This window comes from Drosophila arizonae, chromosome 4 (genome assembly GCF_054131065.1).
Source record: "Drosophila arizonae isolate 15081-1271.41 chromosome 4, UAZ_ARI_1.0, whole genome shotgun sequence".
Classification (NCBI taxonomy): Eukaryota; Metazoa; Arthropoda; class Insecta; order Diptera; family Drosophilidae; genus Drosophila; species Drosophila arizonae.
Window position 1 is genome coordinate 26,505,679 of NC_142924.1, and position 19,399 is coordinate 26,525,077.

At 37.0% G+C, this 19,399-nt stretch overlaps 1 protein-coding gene across 2 annotated transcripts in view; it reads right to left on the minus strand.

Moving 5' to 3' along the window:
- The window catches only part of TfAP-2 (transcription factor AP-2), a 62,395-nt gene that overhangs the window by 36,199 nt on the left and 6,797 nt on the right, over positions 1-19,399 (minus strand). Inside the window, exons 1-2 of one of the 2 annotated variants that reach the window (XM_089468686.1) lie at positions 9,680-10,222; positions 9,564-9,611 (exon numbers count right to left, since the gene is read on the minus strand). The exons of the other annotated variant lie outside the window; for it this stretch is intronic. Of the exons in view, the coding sequence (XP_089324812.1) occupies positions 9,564-9,602 (39 nt within the window). The 5' untranslated portion in view covers positions 9,603-9,611; positions 9,680-10,222. Of the gene's footprint in view, positions 1-9,563; positions 9,612-9,679; positions 10,223-19,399 lie in introns of those variants that run through there. 2 annotated transcript variants of the gene reach the window in all.

Below are 19,399 nucleotides of genomic sequence, written 5' to 3' on the forward strand. Positions count from 1 at the left end.
GATCTCGTTGTAAAACTTGAATGCCGAATTGCGTGCGGCGCCTCTTTTAGTCGATAAAAGAAATGATTTCTATGTGAGAAAATTATCAATGCGTCGGAGTTGGAGTCCAATCAAATTACCATTATTAAAACGAGCTGCATCGTAACTGCTGCAGTCAGCAATCGACAGTCGACAGTCAGGAGTACCGACGCGACGGTCTGTGCGAGTGCGTCGGTTTTTGGTCGCGAATGAGACGAGAGGGCTTCAGATTGGCATTTGATGATCCCGAAAATTAAAAGCTACTCGTACAAATAACAAAACACAAGCATGCCTGAGCGGTCGTTAAGAAATATAAATTGGACAATGAAATGATTAAAGGGCAACTAATTCTTAGCGTTCTTTAAATGATCTACTCGGATTTTAGTATCGAAACTTTTATGACAGCACACGAAAAATCTCTCATACCTTAATACTGATGCAGTCTTCACAGTATACGCATTAACATGAGCTCTCGAAACGTACATCATATGCACCACAATTTAAACTTAACTTAACTTCTAATCTCTATTAATTCCTGATAATTTATATAGCATTTTTATTCCCTTTCGAAATATACAAGTTCGTTTCATAATATATTATAAGATTTTGGAAGGAGAAGAATTATTGGATATATGTATGTATATTCCATTATGCAATTATGAGCAGCTCAAATAAATCATTCACAAGCCACATAGAATCTGAAAACTGCATATCAATCCAGAAGGGACCATTCATCCCACGTCGATCATTTTAATTTCATAAATTATGCACTCAGCAGAGCTTAAAATGATTTATGTATGGATCAATATCATCATTAGAAATTTATGGTGAGGTTTTACACAAAAATAACAGGTTTCTCTGCATGCTGAATATTTTGCAAAGCAGCAACTTGACTAAGTACAGAAACTTAACGTGTTCTTAAAACGAATAAACTCCAGAATTTATATCACTTATCTGAACAGTCATAACCAAAATAAACTTGTATACAATTGGACTTCTGACTTTTTACCAACGGATTGGAAATAAACATATTACATAACTTGCCTGCTTTTATTTCTGTGTAGAATTATATTTATCTCAGCTGCTGCTTATGTTTTGCATTTGTCACTGATGAAAAAAATGTGTCCTTCGAGTCACTGTATCACTGTAATCACAGTATTTACATATAAAGGTGCTTTAACAAGCAGTTCAGCCCGCGTTCCCAGCAGTTAAAGAGCAGCTTGAACGATTCCGATTTTGAACTTATGCAGTAGTACATAAAAAATCCGATTTTACGAAAACAATATACTCTCTAACACTTTTTGCATAGAGTATTACTCCGAATCGCCTGAGGATGCGTTTCTACATCAAGATTGTCGAAGAAGTGCGTAAAAATTGAAATTCAACGGAACCGTAACAGATGCTTAACAGTTGCGTAGTGCTTTTTGCTTGTGTTATGTGTGCACATTTATACCCGTTCACGGGGAAAAAGAGTATATTATATATAATATACCGACAGATAGTAGGTCTAACGGAAACCATTGCGAAGCTAGATCAATGTTTAATAAAGTGTGAGGACCCTTAAGAAACGTTACGTATATCAATACGCCAACTGGAAGTGTCAAATCGGAAACTATGCATATTTGGAAAGTCCCAAGAAAAAATATATATATTATATACCATAAAAAATTAAAATATATTTAGGCTGATATATACATGTTGTTGCACGATACTATACTGCATCAATATATATATATATACATATATATATATTATATATATATATATATAACGGAAATCTGATGCAAGTATTATAAAGCCGGTTACTTCCGACTGCAACATTTTTATCTGTGTGGGAACGCGTTACAATAATTTCATACAATAGACTAGTTTCACCTAAGTAAAGTTTCAGATGCCGATGTTACATTTAATTGCCTGCAGTCGTGCTCCCAGCGAATTGAATATATTGTTTATACGAGAACTTAATGCGATCGCCATGCAGATGAGGTGAGGAGTAATTCAACTCAACTGCGACTCAACTCTTCTAGATGAAGAGCCGGTTGACTAGTAGACTAGGTATTCTAGATTGCAGCTATCCAAAATTCGAACCTAATGGTTTTATTCGATTAAATTAAATTTCGTCTGAAACAATAGCCGTATACTCATTGGAATCTACAAATTGTATGCATGAATTTAATAAATAAAATGATAATAACATGATCAATGCTGATCAATTACTTTTGTCAAGTTGAAGGAAAATCATTGATCTTACAAATCCATCTTTTATATAAGCTGTATGTGTATAAACTAATTGAAATTAAGTTCAAAGCTTCAACTGTCGCTGCTGGATTTGCAGTTTGGCTTGGAATTTAAGTTGGAGTTGGAGTTGAGCGCGTGCCGACCCCCACTGACAAATTTGCTTGGCAGACTAACTCAAACACTGAGTACGCGTGAAACATGATATGCCGCCATTAATATAAATCATTTAATAAGCTCAAGCCGCGACGCCGTTGGTGCGCTGTTGTGCAGTGTATTACGGAGTAAATACTCGGCGTCATAAAATATACACATAAAAGAGAGCGAAGGAATACCTGTTTGGAGATATTTAGGGCTGAGTAAGCCTTATATCATAATTGTTTCGCATTCAACTTCACCACTAGAGAATGTGTAAATACATAAATTAAGCGCTTCGTTAACGTTATTCCTTTCTTCTCTTGAAAACGATTCGTGTGTTTTAGTCATAAGGCCCAAATCTGGTTTATTGTGTGTAAATTTGAATTCGAATTTCAATTTCAGGTACATTCAGCAATCACACAAAAACAAATTTAAACCAAGTAAGCATACATATGTTAGTGTACTAGTATACGATTTTTATCTATCATTAATAAGAATAAGCAAGTTTGATTTATTGTTACAAATTCAAAACAAAGCCAACTTAGATGATTAAAGAAGCATGTATTATTTTTTGAATATTAACAATAATAATAATTTCAAATATATATATATATATATATATATACAATACATATTGATTATAAAGTTTAACGATTCCTGATATTCGATTCGGCCTTTAGAGCATACCATGTTGCATTTGCTGACAAAAGACACTCGCACATGTTTATCCACTTCGAAGAGATGTTTTTTTAGAAATTTAATTAAAATGACTGCTTTTAGGTCACGTGACCAACCTTCGTAATGTATCCGTTATACTCGTATAGAATTTGGCTATACAAGCCGTGGGCAACTCATGGCCCCTTAATAATGGTTGCTGTTGCTGTTGATGTTGTTTTTGCTTTTGCTCTTGCTCTTGCTGTTGATTTTCCGTATCGCCCACTCAGGTGTGTGCGCGCCGACCTGCAACCGTAAAGCAACAAAGAAGGAAAAACATATGCGTGCCGCATAACCGACGCTCGCTGCCATTCGCACTACTTGGCTTTTCACTTTTTAGCATGAAGTGCCCACTAATCACTTCACCCAAAATACGAACCCGTCGCTCACTTATCGCAGGGCCCATGCAAAATGCTGGCAGCAGGACAAATCGTAGGATGCTTAATACTTGCCCGCAATGGGGTTGAAACATTGTGGATAAACTAGGAAAAACATACATTGTTGTATTTTATTCTGTCGAATATTCCATGCAGTGTTGTGCTTTGTAGTGGCCGCAGAGTGTTTCATCACGTCTTCAAGCGCAAAAATAAGGTCACGTGTCGCACGTTGGTACTAAGGGGCATTTTTTTCTTGGTGGAGAAGCTTGATTTTGGTTATATAATACCTACGGCACTCAACTGACAAAGTGCCACATGATCTGCATTCCCTTTTGGCCACTCGCGTGCTTAATATTAACATATCGAATTATTAGCCAACCCGGAAAATAGGATAATGCGGATAAGGATTATGAGCACGAAGCATTAAAGCACAAGCATGACGTATGATATTTCATAATTATCTCTTAAATGTCTTTATGTGTGTAATTGGTATTTAAAGACAATATTCATATCAGTATGGTAATTATATCATTTTCTGCCATGATTCTCTTTACATAGTCATAGACCGTTAATAATACCATCAAGTACAAATGCTACAATCATTTCTTCGTTCTAAAATGTAAAGTATTTGGTCGTACTCTGTGCCCAAGTGTTGCTTGTATAGGATTAAAGAATCCCTCATTTAAGTTTGACATTCACCATTTTTATACCCTGAACCCATTGAAAATGGGAAATCAGAGCAAAAGGAGGCGTAACAGACCCCACAAAGTATATATATTCTTGATCAGCTCGACGAGCTGAGTCGATATAGCCCTGTCCGTCTGTCCGTCTGTCCGTCTGTCCGTCTGTCCGTCCGTCCGTCCGTCCGTCCGTCCGTATGAGCAAAAGGATCTCAGAAGATATAAGAGCTAGAGAGTTGAAACTTGGCATGCATACTCGTGTATACCATAGGCAGTACAAGTCTTTCATATTTTTTCGATAACTCATCCGATAATTTTTTATCGAGAATAATCGAAAAGTCGACATTGTTTTTTCAGCCTAATTTGAACACTTTTAGACCTGGACACTTCAAATTTGCGTTGTATATAAAGTTAATGGATACAAAGATTTTGTAATTTATAGATTTTGGATACCACGCCCCATTCGCCCCCAATTCGTAAGAAACGCATTTCAAGTACTACAGACTTGTGCTTTGGAATGTACACACGTTTTAGCCATATGATTACGCTCTGAAAGTTTTATTAAGATCGTATGTCTACAAAAGAAATTACTCAACAAATAAATTCTCATAATAGCGCAGCCGCTGCGTACTGCACAGTTAGCAGAGCGCGTGCTTATAAGTGCATGTGTATGTATGCGTTTATAAAAGAAGTCCAGAATGATTAGAATATCAGCTTGGAGGGTTCAGGGTATCTCCTAGTCGAGCAGTCTCGACTAAAGCTTTTTTACTTGTTATGATTTGTATAGACTTTAAATGGTCTTATCAATTCCATGATTGTATTTTTATGAACTGCCAGGTCAAAGTAGTATTTTTAAAGCCCTTCGCTTAAATCGTGCTTGTCTTGTATTTTTGATAATTTGCATTTTATCCTTGCTCTTATTTTAAAATATGTATATTCGTGTAACATTAAATTTATACATACGAACAGGCAGAACGACAAACCAAGATCACCACTATTGAATGTGTTAAATACATGAATCATAAGTCATACCTTGGATTTAAAAAATTAAAGCGAGTTTGTAAACGAAAATTTTCAGCAACAATTTTTGTCATAAATATATGCTCTATTACACATTTTTAGCCACTTTTATTTTCAGACTGTTAAGAGATAAACTATTTTCATATTTCCATAATATTTATTATATTTATGAAATAAGTTGATTAAGTACCAAAATTCAACGGCTTGATACGTGTTGGTCGCGATAACAATCTTAATTTTTAGCTTAGAGTAAGCCGTAGATTAAAATTAAGGGCTACGGGTTTAGTCTTAGCAACCGAAAACACCAATTAACTCAAATATTTAGGGAGAGCACTTAAGGGGCACTTAAATATATTACGAGTGTAATTTATTTTTCTGTTTTAAAAAATTTGACGAATTGAAATATGGAAATTACTCAGTTTAAATATCACGTGCTTCACAGCTCTTGTCTCACGCGCAGCCACGGGATACTTTTTCTCAAATGTCACGTTTCTTAATTATTAATTTCAGTCGAAATTAACAAAAAGGGGATTTGAGCATATGACACTCGAATTTAGGTAATAAGGAACGGAGCTGCAAGCAGGACGGATCTGAAGGAATGATTCGGTAAATACATATCGACCTCATCCTATGCCCTTCAGAATCATTTTAAATATTATCTCATATGGTCGTAAATACAATAGTTAAATAAACAAATAAGAGTGCTCTAGTCGAGATTGCTCGACTAGGATATACCCTGACCCCTGCAAGCTAATATTCGATTTCAAATCAAATTAGGATAAAAAACAAAATAAATTCATCGATTGTTCTCGATAAAAAAGAAATCGGATGAGCTATCGAAAAAATATGATACATATATACCGTACTGCGTATGGTATATATGTATATGCATGCCTAAGTCAAGCTCTTATAACTTCTGAGGTCTAGGGGCTCAAACAGACGGACACACGAACAGGCCTATATCCACGCTGCAACGAACTGCTCAAGAATATATATAATTTATGGGTTGTACGATGATTGCTTCAGCCTATTACATACTTTTCACAAAACCATATACCCGGATTTGCCATTTTTAATGGGTTTAATGTTACGCCTCTGTAGGGGCGTGGCATATCGAAAAATACCCTGTAATTTTCACGTAAGCATAAAAATTTTTCTGTTAGGTTATCGTTAGCTCGTTCTAAAATCTGCCCAAAAATTAGGTGTTTACGCCCAGTAGGGGCGTAGCAAATCGGGGAAAAATGCATTTTCTACAGTATTAAAGCTACTATATTGCTTGCGGGATGAATGAGTATTCTGCAGTTGGTAACGCCCGACTTAACGTTCTTACTTGTTTCTAATGCAGCTATACTTTTTGCTTTATTAATCGTACATCCTTATATTGCCTAAAGCTTTTGAATTCAATAATTGAATCACTTGTGATCTCTTAGAGCCTTCTTTCAAAAATTATCTATTATTACGTTTGTACGGCCTTTAGCGATTAAAACATAGACTGTATGCAATGTAATGTATACTCGGGTTGAGAATTTAAGATCACAAAGATGTCTACTTATTATTCCAAAGTTTATATTGAGATCTTAAAAAATAATCATTATATAATATTAATATACAGAAGAATGGCATGTAATAAATAAAATACAATAATATTGAGCGAGTCACCTATTATGCGAGTGGTTAAAATTCCCTTAACAAAAACAATAGATGCATGGATTAGCAAGCGCATATAGAGCTGACCCTTTGCAAAAGAGCCTTGGTAGCTTATGAAAAAATGATTAAGAAATTGTGGCGTAGCCGACGTTGATGACCCTTTGCATGTGAGTCCAAGACTTGATTTGCGTTACTTAAAGTGTAATCAGCCTCACCGCTTCGCAGCGGCTCTGTGGGTTTGTCACCCCCATTAAAGAGTGTTTGATGTATTATGCGCTTCATTTGGTCGACAGGTCTGCGCAAATAAAACTCAGTCCTCGAACCACCGCCAAAGCAAGTAACACACAATGGAATGACTGCTACTGACAGTGCTAGCATCAAAGTCCATTCGCCAACAAATTAAACAAGACAGCCCAGCTTTTGTCCATGTGCCAAAGCTTAATACTTTACTGCCATTACATTTATATAATTTGTTATATACGTTCTGTATATGTATAGATACATATACCATAGAAGGCTTACGTATCTGGAATATAGTTTACGACGGGATACCAAAGCCAATTCACAACATATGCTGTGAAAAGCTGATATTCCAACTGTTCCAATTGGATGATGTATTCAAAATGCTGTGTCTACATTCGAAACTAAACAAGTTTGTAACGAAATTTTAGTTTATTTTAGAATTAGCTCTTACAAGCCCTATTAATTGACATATTAATTTATCAACGATCTATCTAGTATGTTAAAATGTTGCGCTCATACGATAGATGGATCGATCTAGATCGATTCTGTTCATTGTGCTGATTAAGAATATGCCCATTTTCAAATGGTTAAAGGTTTAAAAACCAAGAATATTTATTATATTAATATATATTATATTGTTTACATTTCTACAGTAGCAACTTGGTTTTGTTTTTTTTTTATACCCTGAACACATTTTCGATGGGAAATCTGGGTATAATGGTTTTGTTAAAAGAATCTAACAGGGAGAAAGAGGCGTGGCAGACCCCACAAAGTATATATATTCTTGATCAGGGCACCGAGCTGAGTCGATTTAGCCCTATTCGTCTGTCCGTCCATGAACGTGTTAATCTCATAACATATAAGAGCTAGAGAGTCTTTTCGAGTTATTCTTAAAAGATCGATTACTACTCCCGATATTTTGTTATCCATTAGTAACCTTATCGAAAATAAGTTATTTATATTAAATCTCCTACACCTTTTGAGCTAGAGTTTCCAAATTTCAAATGTAGATTTATATGTATTGTATAGAATTTCGATGTTTGTTATAATTCACCCCACACAATATATTAACCCCTCACCCATACATTTGTAAAAGGCGTATTTAAAATACATTTCATTTACATTTCAATGTTATAATCAGGGATCAGAAAGTTTTATGAAGATGCTCCATCGTTATTTACAAATCAAGTTCCCGTAGTAAGACCACTGCAATGCAGCTCATCCGTGTTTATGCGTGCATATTTATTGTGTAAGCAGAAAAACGCGAAGAATTATTGAAATATCATTTCCTCGAAGGATTTGGGGGATCCCGTAGTCAAGCAGTCTCGACTAGCGCTTTCTTACTTTTTATACCCTGAGCCCATTGAAAATGGCAAATCAGGGTATAATGGTTTTGTGAAAAGTATGTAATAGCCAGAAGGAATCATCGCACACCCCATAAAGTATACATATTCTTCATCAGGATGACGTCCTGAGTGACGCTGAGTCGAATGACGCTGAGTCGATATAGCCCTGTCTGTCTGTCCGTCCGTATGAGTACGTCGATTTCAGAAGATATAAGAGCTAGAGAGCTGAAATTTGGCATGCATACTCGTGTGTACCATACACAGTACAAGTTTATCATATTTTTCGATATCTTATCCGATAACTTTTTTATCGAGAATAATCGAAAATTTTATTTTGTTTTTTCAGCCCAATTCGAACACTTTTAGACCTCCCCAATTTGTAAAAAACGCATTTCAAGTACTAGAGACTTTGCTTTCGAATGTGCACATTTTAATCATATGATTACGCTCTAAAAGTTTCATTAAGATTGTATGTGTACAAAAGAAATTATTTAACAAATAAATTTTCATAATATTGCCCACACTGCAGCGCAGCCCAAGCGCAGTCGCTGCTAGCTGCGCAGTCATCAGAGCGCGTGATTATACGTGCGTATGTAAGCATGTGTGCATAAAAGAAGTGCAGAAGGAGTAGAATATCAGCTTAGAGGGTTCAGGGTATCTCCTAGTCGAGCAGTCTCAACTAGAGCTTTCTTTTTTATTTAATTTACATCACTTTAAATCATAAAATATTCGTTTATCATTTCACTTATTTCACCTCATTTTATGTAAGATTTTCTATTAATAATCGTTTTTACGCATCGTACATTATAGGGGATGATTTTCTCAATTTATTTAACCACTAAACCGAAATAACAATATTACACGGAACTTTATAAGAGAGACGACAGAAAATTGATTTTTTATGGTTAATTTAACCTAGCAAGCATTTGCGCCTGTAATTACATTTTGAGCACATACAAGAAAGCCAACAATATATTATGGGGAAAATGTGAATTTGCACAAAGTAGTTGTTGGAAAATTAGTATGTTCCCGCAGAAAGGGCTAAGGACTACCTATGACTGTGATATTATCGTTACCCACAATCTTAATTTCTTATTGAATAACGAGAAAAAATTATTTTACAGACAATATGCTAATATATTTACCTGCCAGGCGTTGGCATCTAAAGTAGCCAGAAATGACATGTCCAACTCCTATGGAAATTAGAGAAAAGTTGCTAATATAATTTCCCAATTGGCCAACGGTCTGCAGGACGTGTCACCTTCCGTCGAAAATTGCTTGTGAAATCCAGAATGAAATCCTCTGTGAATCTGTGGCCAGCAAATGGTAAATTATGCAAATATCAGTGAATAATAATTCACAAATCTCGTTGCCTTTCCCTTTGCCGTTGTCGTTGAGGTTACCGATGCTGTTACCGTTCAGGTTACCGTTACCGTCGGAACTTTTTAATACACTGTTTCAGACAGTTTAATAAATTGCACCGTATTGTTTTTCTCAATGCCGAACTGAACCGAGATAAACTAGGAAGTTATAGTACTTGGCTTCAGGGTAGTCAATTTCCGTTTCAAATCCCTACACTTCTGTATAATGACTTTAATGCACTACTGAGCGAACTCTGAGGTTCTGGATATGGAAGTAAAGCGACGGCACCAACAACGTGTTTGCCGAACTGAATCAACTTCAACTTCCGTATCTCCTTTGTGGTTTTCGTCCAAAAGATTTGGCCAGCTTACGTGCTTGATGCTTTTCGCTATGCGACTGCTACCAGGAGTCAGCCTTTGGCTATGTACTACCCGGAGGTGTACTGCATGCAGCTTCTGTTGGGCCGTTTCCATTTCGCCCAAGATACCGCGACTCTTCAAACATACCTCTCCGGTACATATGCTTGCTATGCGTGTTTGTGTAAGTGTGTCGGTGTCGGTGGGGGTGTGGGTGCGTGTGGATGTGGGTGTGCTGTACACGTATATGTACATAGGCATGTATATGCACATATATGACCCATCGCGCATTCACTCACACAGAGAGATTTCTGGGTATATACAGGTATATCTGTATGTATGATATTCGGTTTTGGGAATGGTGGATTCAATCTTCTGCATGCCAGCATCACCCGAGGAAATAAAGCATATCCTTGGCCAGCTCTTATAGATGCTCTTGGACAATGTGTATCCATGAATATGCAGATAATATAGATGTATATACATATACCAGCATTCATGCATACATACCATTTGTTCATATCTATGTAGGCATACGTACATATATGTATGTATACCATATATAAATTAATTATGATGACTGTCCTTACTTACATACATGCACATATATTTGTACAGAACAAGTCATGAGACTAGACTAAGTAGTCATAGGTAAATCATGATCGCGGTATGGTAAATCATATCCAATGTTCCATCAGCAAAATCCCCAATGCCGAATTTTGCCTCGGCGTCTTTTTTGCCGGAATACATATTGCTGTTGGGGATGCAAACAGCGTTATATACTTTGCACACTCTATGCTCTATAAAATGTATATTTTCCCACCCTTCCTGCAACCAATCAGTTGTGCTCTCTTTTCACTCTCTTAGCTTGTATTTTTTCTCTTTTTTGGAAAGATTTATTCGATTTATACATATTTGCTTAATTTCTCTTCACCAGTATTTACGGAATATATTGCAGCGAATAAAGTAGAAAAATATTTTTTGTTTGCGCTTTTATTAAATATAATTTTGAATGTTTACAACTTTTCAGAAATAAATACCCCAAAATACCCATGGCAAATCATGTCATTTGATCAAAAAATTAAGAAATTACATAAATATGTGAAACTTTATTTGTGAAACTGATAAGGTTATCATCACGACAGACAGTATAATAGGCAGTTGAGGAGAATCGAGAGACCTCATCCTTATCCATGCTCAAAGCTATAATTGATTTCCTCCATGCAGATTAAGTGCAATGGTTCAAATGGATCCATTCTATACTACTACCTTAATATGAAAACACATATTTTGATGCGTGTATGGAGAGACAGAGTATATATGAAGGCTAAGTAATTATTTATCATGAGAAATGACCTGATTTAAAATTGGGTATGCACTTGCGTCAGGCGAGAGCAACGACAACGGCAATCAACGTCATTAAGGGTATGCTAACCCATACAAAGAAGGAAATTGAGAATAGATTAGTATTTAATGAGTTTTTATATTTCTACAAAATCAAACCTAACGATTCGTTCATATTCAATTGCAGTGGCCTTACGGGTACCACCGGAGGCCTCATCAGTGCCTGAAAATGCGTCAGGTTTGAACGCACGTGCGTTCCTGCTAAGGCTGCGGTATAGTCGGGCTCGAAGCCGAAGAAGCATTTAGGCTATGGTATCTTCTGCTATGGTCTGTGTGGAATTTTAAAATTCATATACATATTTATATTTCCACTAATTCATTTTTAATAATTTGTTTGGCTCTGCGGACCGCTCCTCATCACGCCCCCCGCTCTTGTGTGTTAATTATCTTATGTTCGTGGTTAAGAGACAAGCTGGCGGTCAGTCGCAGAGAGATAAACGACCTGGGCCCCGCATTCAACAGGAGTAGGTCGCCTTATAATGTGCCTCGCCGAGGTATAGATTTGGGGGTGAGATCAGTGGTTCTAAAACAATTTATTATGCCTTTCTTTCTTATTTATGTTATTATATTTTTGGCCTGCTTAAGTAAGGGATAAGTTAAGGTTACAGATAACTCGATTGCGAGCTTTATTTTCTAGTCACATCTAAAGTTATATTTAATATAGACAACTTATCTAACCAACTATTTGTATGAAACACTTAAAAATTGGTTGTTAAAGCTTTGTATTCGCATAATGCAGAATCAAAATTAAGTCTGTTTGGTGTCTCATATTTAAGGCAGGGATGAGCACGAGCTTCTGCTAGAAATATGTGGCACATCTGCAGCATGCTCAACAGAGAGAAGTACTTGCTTTTGCCTCTCCTCTTCTTTACTTCAGAATCGGTTACAGTGTGCTACGACCGTCGTGATCTCAAAAAGGAGGAGTAGTGCACATAGCGCAAGGGTCCAGAATCCGGCAGTGGCCTCCAGCAAAAAGTGGGAGTTGCAATAATTGTTTAATTATAGGATTTTGTTCGTTTGACTTTGCATTTTGCTCGCATAACATTTGCTCTTTATTCTTATGCCTTACACCTACACCATTTCGGGTATTTGAACCATGTAAAGCGTTTTGTCCCTTGCAATGGCCTAACATATGGCATGCAAATAAATTTACGTTCATAGAATCGATCTACTAGCTTAAGAATAAGGGTCGAGCTCTTTAAAGAAGTTCATACAATATTCAATATTAAAAGTAACACGATATAAAATGATGAATCTTGTGCATGTACCAAGAAATAAAGAGTAAACATAGATCACCATTGAAGAATATTAAAATGCTGCCCTGTTCATTTGGGACTTGTTTTGGTTATGTTGCGTTTCGCCGTTCCTCTTACCTTCTTATGACTCTTCGCATTCGCTGTGTTGTCATCGCACTCGAATCTGCAACCAATGCAGCACACGACAGCAGGGAGCGGGACAGCAACAGGCTACAGGCTACAGGCACCAGGCATCAGGCACCAGGCACCAGGCATCAGGCAACAGGCAATAAGCAACATAGCGAACATGCTAAAGCTTCACGAAGGGCCTGGCTGTGCCAGCAAGTCGACATAGGCGATGGAGCTGGAGCAGACTGCTGGTTGGCAATCAGTCGGCAACCGTTACCGAGCTTGACTGCCTAATAAAAATGCGTATTTTATTTTTTGTATATGCTAGGCCGTTGAGGAGCTGTCTATGCGCTATTACTTCCCATTGGTAGCTCTGGTACGTGGCACGTGTTGTTTCAGCTGATAAGCGTGTACTCATTTGTGCACTTGTCCACTTTTGTTCTTGGACTAAGGAAGCCCGAATCAACATTCATAGGTATTCGCCAATCAATTGAATCGAAATGTTTTGGAGAGTAACCTTAGACAATTGCCAACTTTTTTAGATTCTCAAATCCTATCGCTACTGCTTCCTTTCCCATTCCCGATCCTACTCCTGTCTCTCTTTCCATTCCCGCTCCCGTTTCTGCAGAGAACAGTATGTGCATAAGCCCGTGCCAAACCCGATGCTCCTACCTTCACATTCTCATTTAATGCCCGATGCCCCAGGCCGATCAGGTTGATCGCAAAAGAGTGTGCAGCCGTTTGCAAATGGGATCCAACCAGCGGAAGGAGGGTGGGGAGATCGAGGTAGAAGAGAACGATGACCAGGCTGCGTAGTTTCTGCCTGAAAATATCAAAACTTCTACTCCCTCTAATTACTACAAAGCGTAATCTGTCTGCCAAAACACCCACAACGAGCCTCGCATCGCACCGCATCGCATCGCGACGCGTCGCCGTTCTCCGAATGCCCAAAGCAATTTTGTGCAGGTCATTCAGCTCAGTCTAATGTACATACATACATATTCATCTACATACCAAGTATCCGGCAGAGAATACTTCAGCCTGCCGGACAAGATAGAGCACATTGGTAAGCAGTCAAATTGGCGGGCACTTTGAACGATGCTTCATAAGCGTTAGACGTGACGAGAATAATTTGCGTGATAAGGATCTCAAGTGCCTTCTCTCGGATAAGGAGCATGCAAATTTTGAAGATTATGCTATGATTACCAGCAGTTAATATTGTATTCTGCATCGTCTTTAAAAATCTGAAATATCGCTTGGCACACGCATTGATAGTTCCCTATATCAATATATATAAAAGAGAGTTGTGTAAAAGTGCTTTTCCAATTATAACTCGAGATCTGCTGGACCAATTTTCATGATTTTTGATTTGTTGGATGTGTCTCCGCTACGAGTAGGATAGTAGATCTTAAAAATACTGAAAAAATTTTACGAATACTTGAAAAAAGCGCTCAGTAGGCTTGATAACAGTGACACTTTTCGGTCCTGCTCTCATATTATACAATAGTATAGAAGTAAATAAGCAAATGTAGTCAGTCAGTCTACGGCACAGCCTCAGGCGAACCTGACTATTCATTAAAAAAAAAAAAAGCACATTTGATAAAAATAATACGCGTGCGTACAGAAGCTAAGTATCTCGAAAGTTCGGGTATTTGTTTGTCTCAAACATAAATTTGTGTAAATTATTTATATTTATATTTCTCGATTGTTTTATGTGGTTTTGTACGAGGGCATATTCAGTATTACTATTAATAACAAGTAAGAAGACTCTAGTCGAGACTGCTCGACTAGGAGATACCCTGAACCCTTGGAGTAATAGCTATTTCAATAATTTTTCGCGTCTTTCAGCTTACACAAGAAACACGCACACACACACACACAGGCATACATACACACATACACATAAACCTTTACACACACATACACAAACACATACACACACAAGCATAAACACGCATGGGCGCAGTGAGCGCTTACTATGAGAACTCAGATTATGATTATAACATGGATATGCATGAATTTGCCAAAGCACAAGTCTCTAGTATTTGAAATACGCCTTTTGCAAAAGTGAGGGTGAGGGGGTGAATATAGGGGTGGAGGGTAAATTTTAACAAAAACCGAAATTGTATAAATTGCATATGAGCATACATTAAAAATTTGGAGACTCTAGCAATAAAGATGTAGAAGATATAATTTTATAACTGGTTTTCGATAAGGTTTTTATCGATAAACAAAAATCGGGATGAGCTATCGATTTTTAATGATAAACTCGATATCCGCTCTGTGATTACGAACATTTTTTAAAAAAATGAAGTCTCTAGCTCTTATATCTTCGGAAATCGACGCGTTCAAACATACGGACAGACGGACAGGGCCAAATCGACTCAGCTCGTCGCCCTGATGAAGAATATATATACTTTGTGGGGTCTGCCACGCCTCCTTCTGCCTGTTACATACATTTCAACAAAACCATTATACCCTGATTTCCCATTGAAAATTGGTTCAGGGTATAAAAATGCCGCGTCCTAGAAGATCTAATCTTTCCCAGCCTTAATTCGTGATTCTCAAAGGCAGCCCGTGAAACGGCAATAAGAAATGGTTCAAGGATTGATTTGAATCGAGCAGCGTTTCGATATGATTGCATTGACTACAGCTTGAATCGTTTAGTTTGCATTGGTCCAATGGACGTTGTTTGCCAGCATTGTGGCGCATTAAAGTTTGCTGGTGAAACGCCCGGTTTGTGCTGCCTTAGTGGTAAAGTGACATTGCCATTAGTGGTCCCGCCACCAGAGCAATTGCGTTCCCTACTCTATGGCGAAACACTAGAATCACAACATTTTCTAGCGAGCACTCAAAAATACAATGCCTGTTTCCAAATGACTTCATTTGGGGCGGAAATTGGAGACGGATATAATAAGGTAATTTACGTTAAAAATTTTATGTTCTATGATTGTAAAAAAAAAATAATAATTTCAAATAATGTAGTTTGTTAGATTTCTGTAAAAAGTGTTTGTAAATCTAACTATAACTATGGCTTTGAATTTAAAGATTCAAGGCCAGATTTGCCATCGCATTCGATCATTGCAACCTATTGAAGATGCACAGCACAAATTCTTGCAAATATACTTCATTGGCAATATGGAAGAACAACTTGACCGGCGTCAAGAAATCAACACAGCTATTAAAAGAGCAACTCTCCAAGATTTGCAGCAAATGCTTCACGAACATCATGCATTGGTCAAGCTATTCATGACTGCTTTAGAGCGCATGCCAAGAGATGACTATAAAGTAGTAATCAGAGCAGATACAAGACCAGCTGGAACACATGAACCCACATTTAATGCTCCAACAATCGATGAAGTGGCAATCCTGATTTTTGGTGAAAGCTTGGAAGCACGCGACATTGTGCTTACGACGCGGTACTGGGCAACGACAAAGAATATCTGAAACGCACCGTTCAAATGACGCTTTACAATACCCACTGATGTTTTGGCAATATCAAAATGATTAATCCATTGAATGGTAAAATCATTGTTTTCATTTTAACTTTATATACATTTCATTCTGTTTGCTTTTGGTACACAAAAAAAGTTGTCACTCTTAATTTAGTAGAGAGAGTAGCTGTAAGAGTCGTAAACCTATTAGGGGTTCTAAAATACAATTTTTACTGTATTTGTTTCAGGTGAGGAAACTGCCAAGAAGGTTAGTTAGATGAATTATTACGCATATCGTTTGATGATTCTTGAAAATTCTGACAATTATTTGTTGCGATTTCGTCGATTGTTTCAACAATACTGCGTTGACATGTACGTGAAAATCGAAACGGAGCGCCTGAAATTCATCCGTTTGAATCAAGCTAAATTGCGTTCGGAAGAGTATATTCATTTACGCGATGCAATAATCACAGGAGGAGATTCTGAAAATGTTGGTCGATTGACTATTTTACCAGCGACATACACAGGTAGCCCGCGTCATGCATGAATATGCGCAAGATGCAATGAGATATGTCAATCTTTGCTATTTGTGGGCTCAATCTAGAAAATGTGTGTTTTTCTCATGGTCAATTGTACGTGGCATGCTCACGTGTTGACCATCCGCATTGATTGTTCTTGCACCCGACCAACAAACGAAGAATGTCGTTTACCACAAGGTGCTTGAATGAAAATCCGATTAATAAATTAATCAGAGTGTACCCAAACCTGAACAACATAGCTTTCAAAAATTTTTTCCTAGAAATAATGGATAGCTAGTATCAGCTAGTATCAATATAAGGATTAGGCAATCTATCAGAAAAACATGATAACATATTTAATCTGAACACATACGCTTTCGTTACAATATATACATATATTCTTGATAAGGGCGACGATCTGTCTGCCTGTCCATATATTTGTAGGTCCCTGTACATCACGCGCGTCAATATCGATTTTCTTATTGCTTATCGATATTGATTGAAAACCTTACTAACAATCAGTTATAAATTATTAATTAAATATATCTTTAGACCTAGAGTCTCCAAATTAATGTATATTTGATACAATTGCAGACAAAATATGAGGAGAAATGTATTTAAAATACGAGAGGTTCGTGTTTACTAAATTAAATACAATTATCTGAATGTTGTCGCATTCTGAAAGTCTTATTCAAAAAGTTCATCTAATGTACTAAGGGAATCATTCAACAAATAAGTTGCCATGAGCTCATGCGCTATGTCAATTGCGTAATTAGCAGAGAGAGTGTCCATGAGTGCGTGCATATGTTTACAGAAATGATACAAAGAATTATTGGAATATCAATTCTTTGGCGGTTTCGGGAGATCTCCTGTTCAAGCAGTCTCGACAAAAGCACTTATATATTGTATTATATTATTATAGATCCCCACTTGAGATTGACCTAACATCATAATAGTGATATATTAAAAAAATGTTGTTTATATATAGTATAGATACCAACTCCAAACTATTATATTATAAAAACAAGTAAGAAAACTCTAGTCGAGAGTGCTCGACTAGATACTACCCTACAAATAAAAATGCCCATTTAGTATGGCTGAAATTTCAATTTCGATGTATTTAAAAATATAAATATAATACAAAACTTATTTAATAAAATATAAAAATATTTTGAAACAATTAAAAAAGTTAACATCAGTTGCACCAATCGGGATTCGAACCGCGACTTCTCGATCTAGCGTCATGCAGCTAACACACTACGCCAGCTCACTCCTGCTAGTGGCGCTGGCAAAACTCAAATAGATTCACTGCTGCAGCGCCATCTACCAAAACTAAACGAAATTAACAGCTGATGTGATATCAGTTACTCGAACGGTTTAGGGGATCTCGTAGTCGTAGTCTCGACTAGAGCTTTCTTACTTGTTCCACTCTTAATATTTATCTAATACACGCCGTTGGGGTGTGCCAAGCTAGGAGATTCTATAAATGAAATACTACCATTTATAGTGCTAGGGACTTCAAATTTAGATTATATACTCGCAGGTCGAATTTCACTATAAACTATATTGTGCAAAACATTTTGTTTTTGAGCCCTATTGGGGCTAGTAAGTAAAAGGAGCTAGAATAATAAAGGCAACTAACTAGATGAGAACATCATCCCAATGTAAGTTCGTAGACTCTTATTTTTGTCGCTGCAATTTGATTGTATAATCATATTAGATATACATACGTAGTCTATTAATTAGGATTCATTACTAGTTACGTGAAATAATAAATGAGAGAACCGATTCTTGATCCGAGCGTTTAAGAATATCATTTAAGTCGTCTGCCCATACACAAATTTGATGAATTTATATATAAGCAAGTACCCGTAAGTACAGATACATAAATATATACAGATGTGCTGTAAATAAGCACGTCAAGTGAACAGATGGCGCCAATTCGTAGCGCCGTACTAAGCGGTTAAATAAACACGTGAATACACGAGCATTCCAGTTTTATATTCACACAATCACAATTCAATTGAGGACTGACAGGTTCATGAATGGATATTGTTCGAATTGTTTGTATTTGAATTTCATGCCCAGCTACAATTGCTCTTTTAGTGTCCATACAATTGGCATTGCAAATCGCCGATTGCCAACAGAGCTGCAGAGGAGGATTACGCACTTGAGTAAATATTGCTATTTCATGGGAAAGCCAATAGCCGGTAAATAAATGCTCGAGATGTGCGGTTCATTATTATTCGGCTAATCCTAGAGCCAAATTACGTGGCAAGTGGATGGTCGGCTTCAGATAGAACAGCGCCTTGCACTATAGGAACCTAAATACTTTCTTCAAACTTATCCTAATCCTTGATTATAGCCATACATACATAGCCTATCCATATCCAAATGTAATGATATATAACAATACGTGTAGAAGCCGGGTATCCTATACTGCTCGATACCCTGCTACCCTAGATACAATCGTTTATTAAGCGTTTATTAATGAAATATTTAAATATATTTTTCGTATATTTACAATATCTAGTTAGAGATAG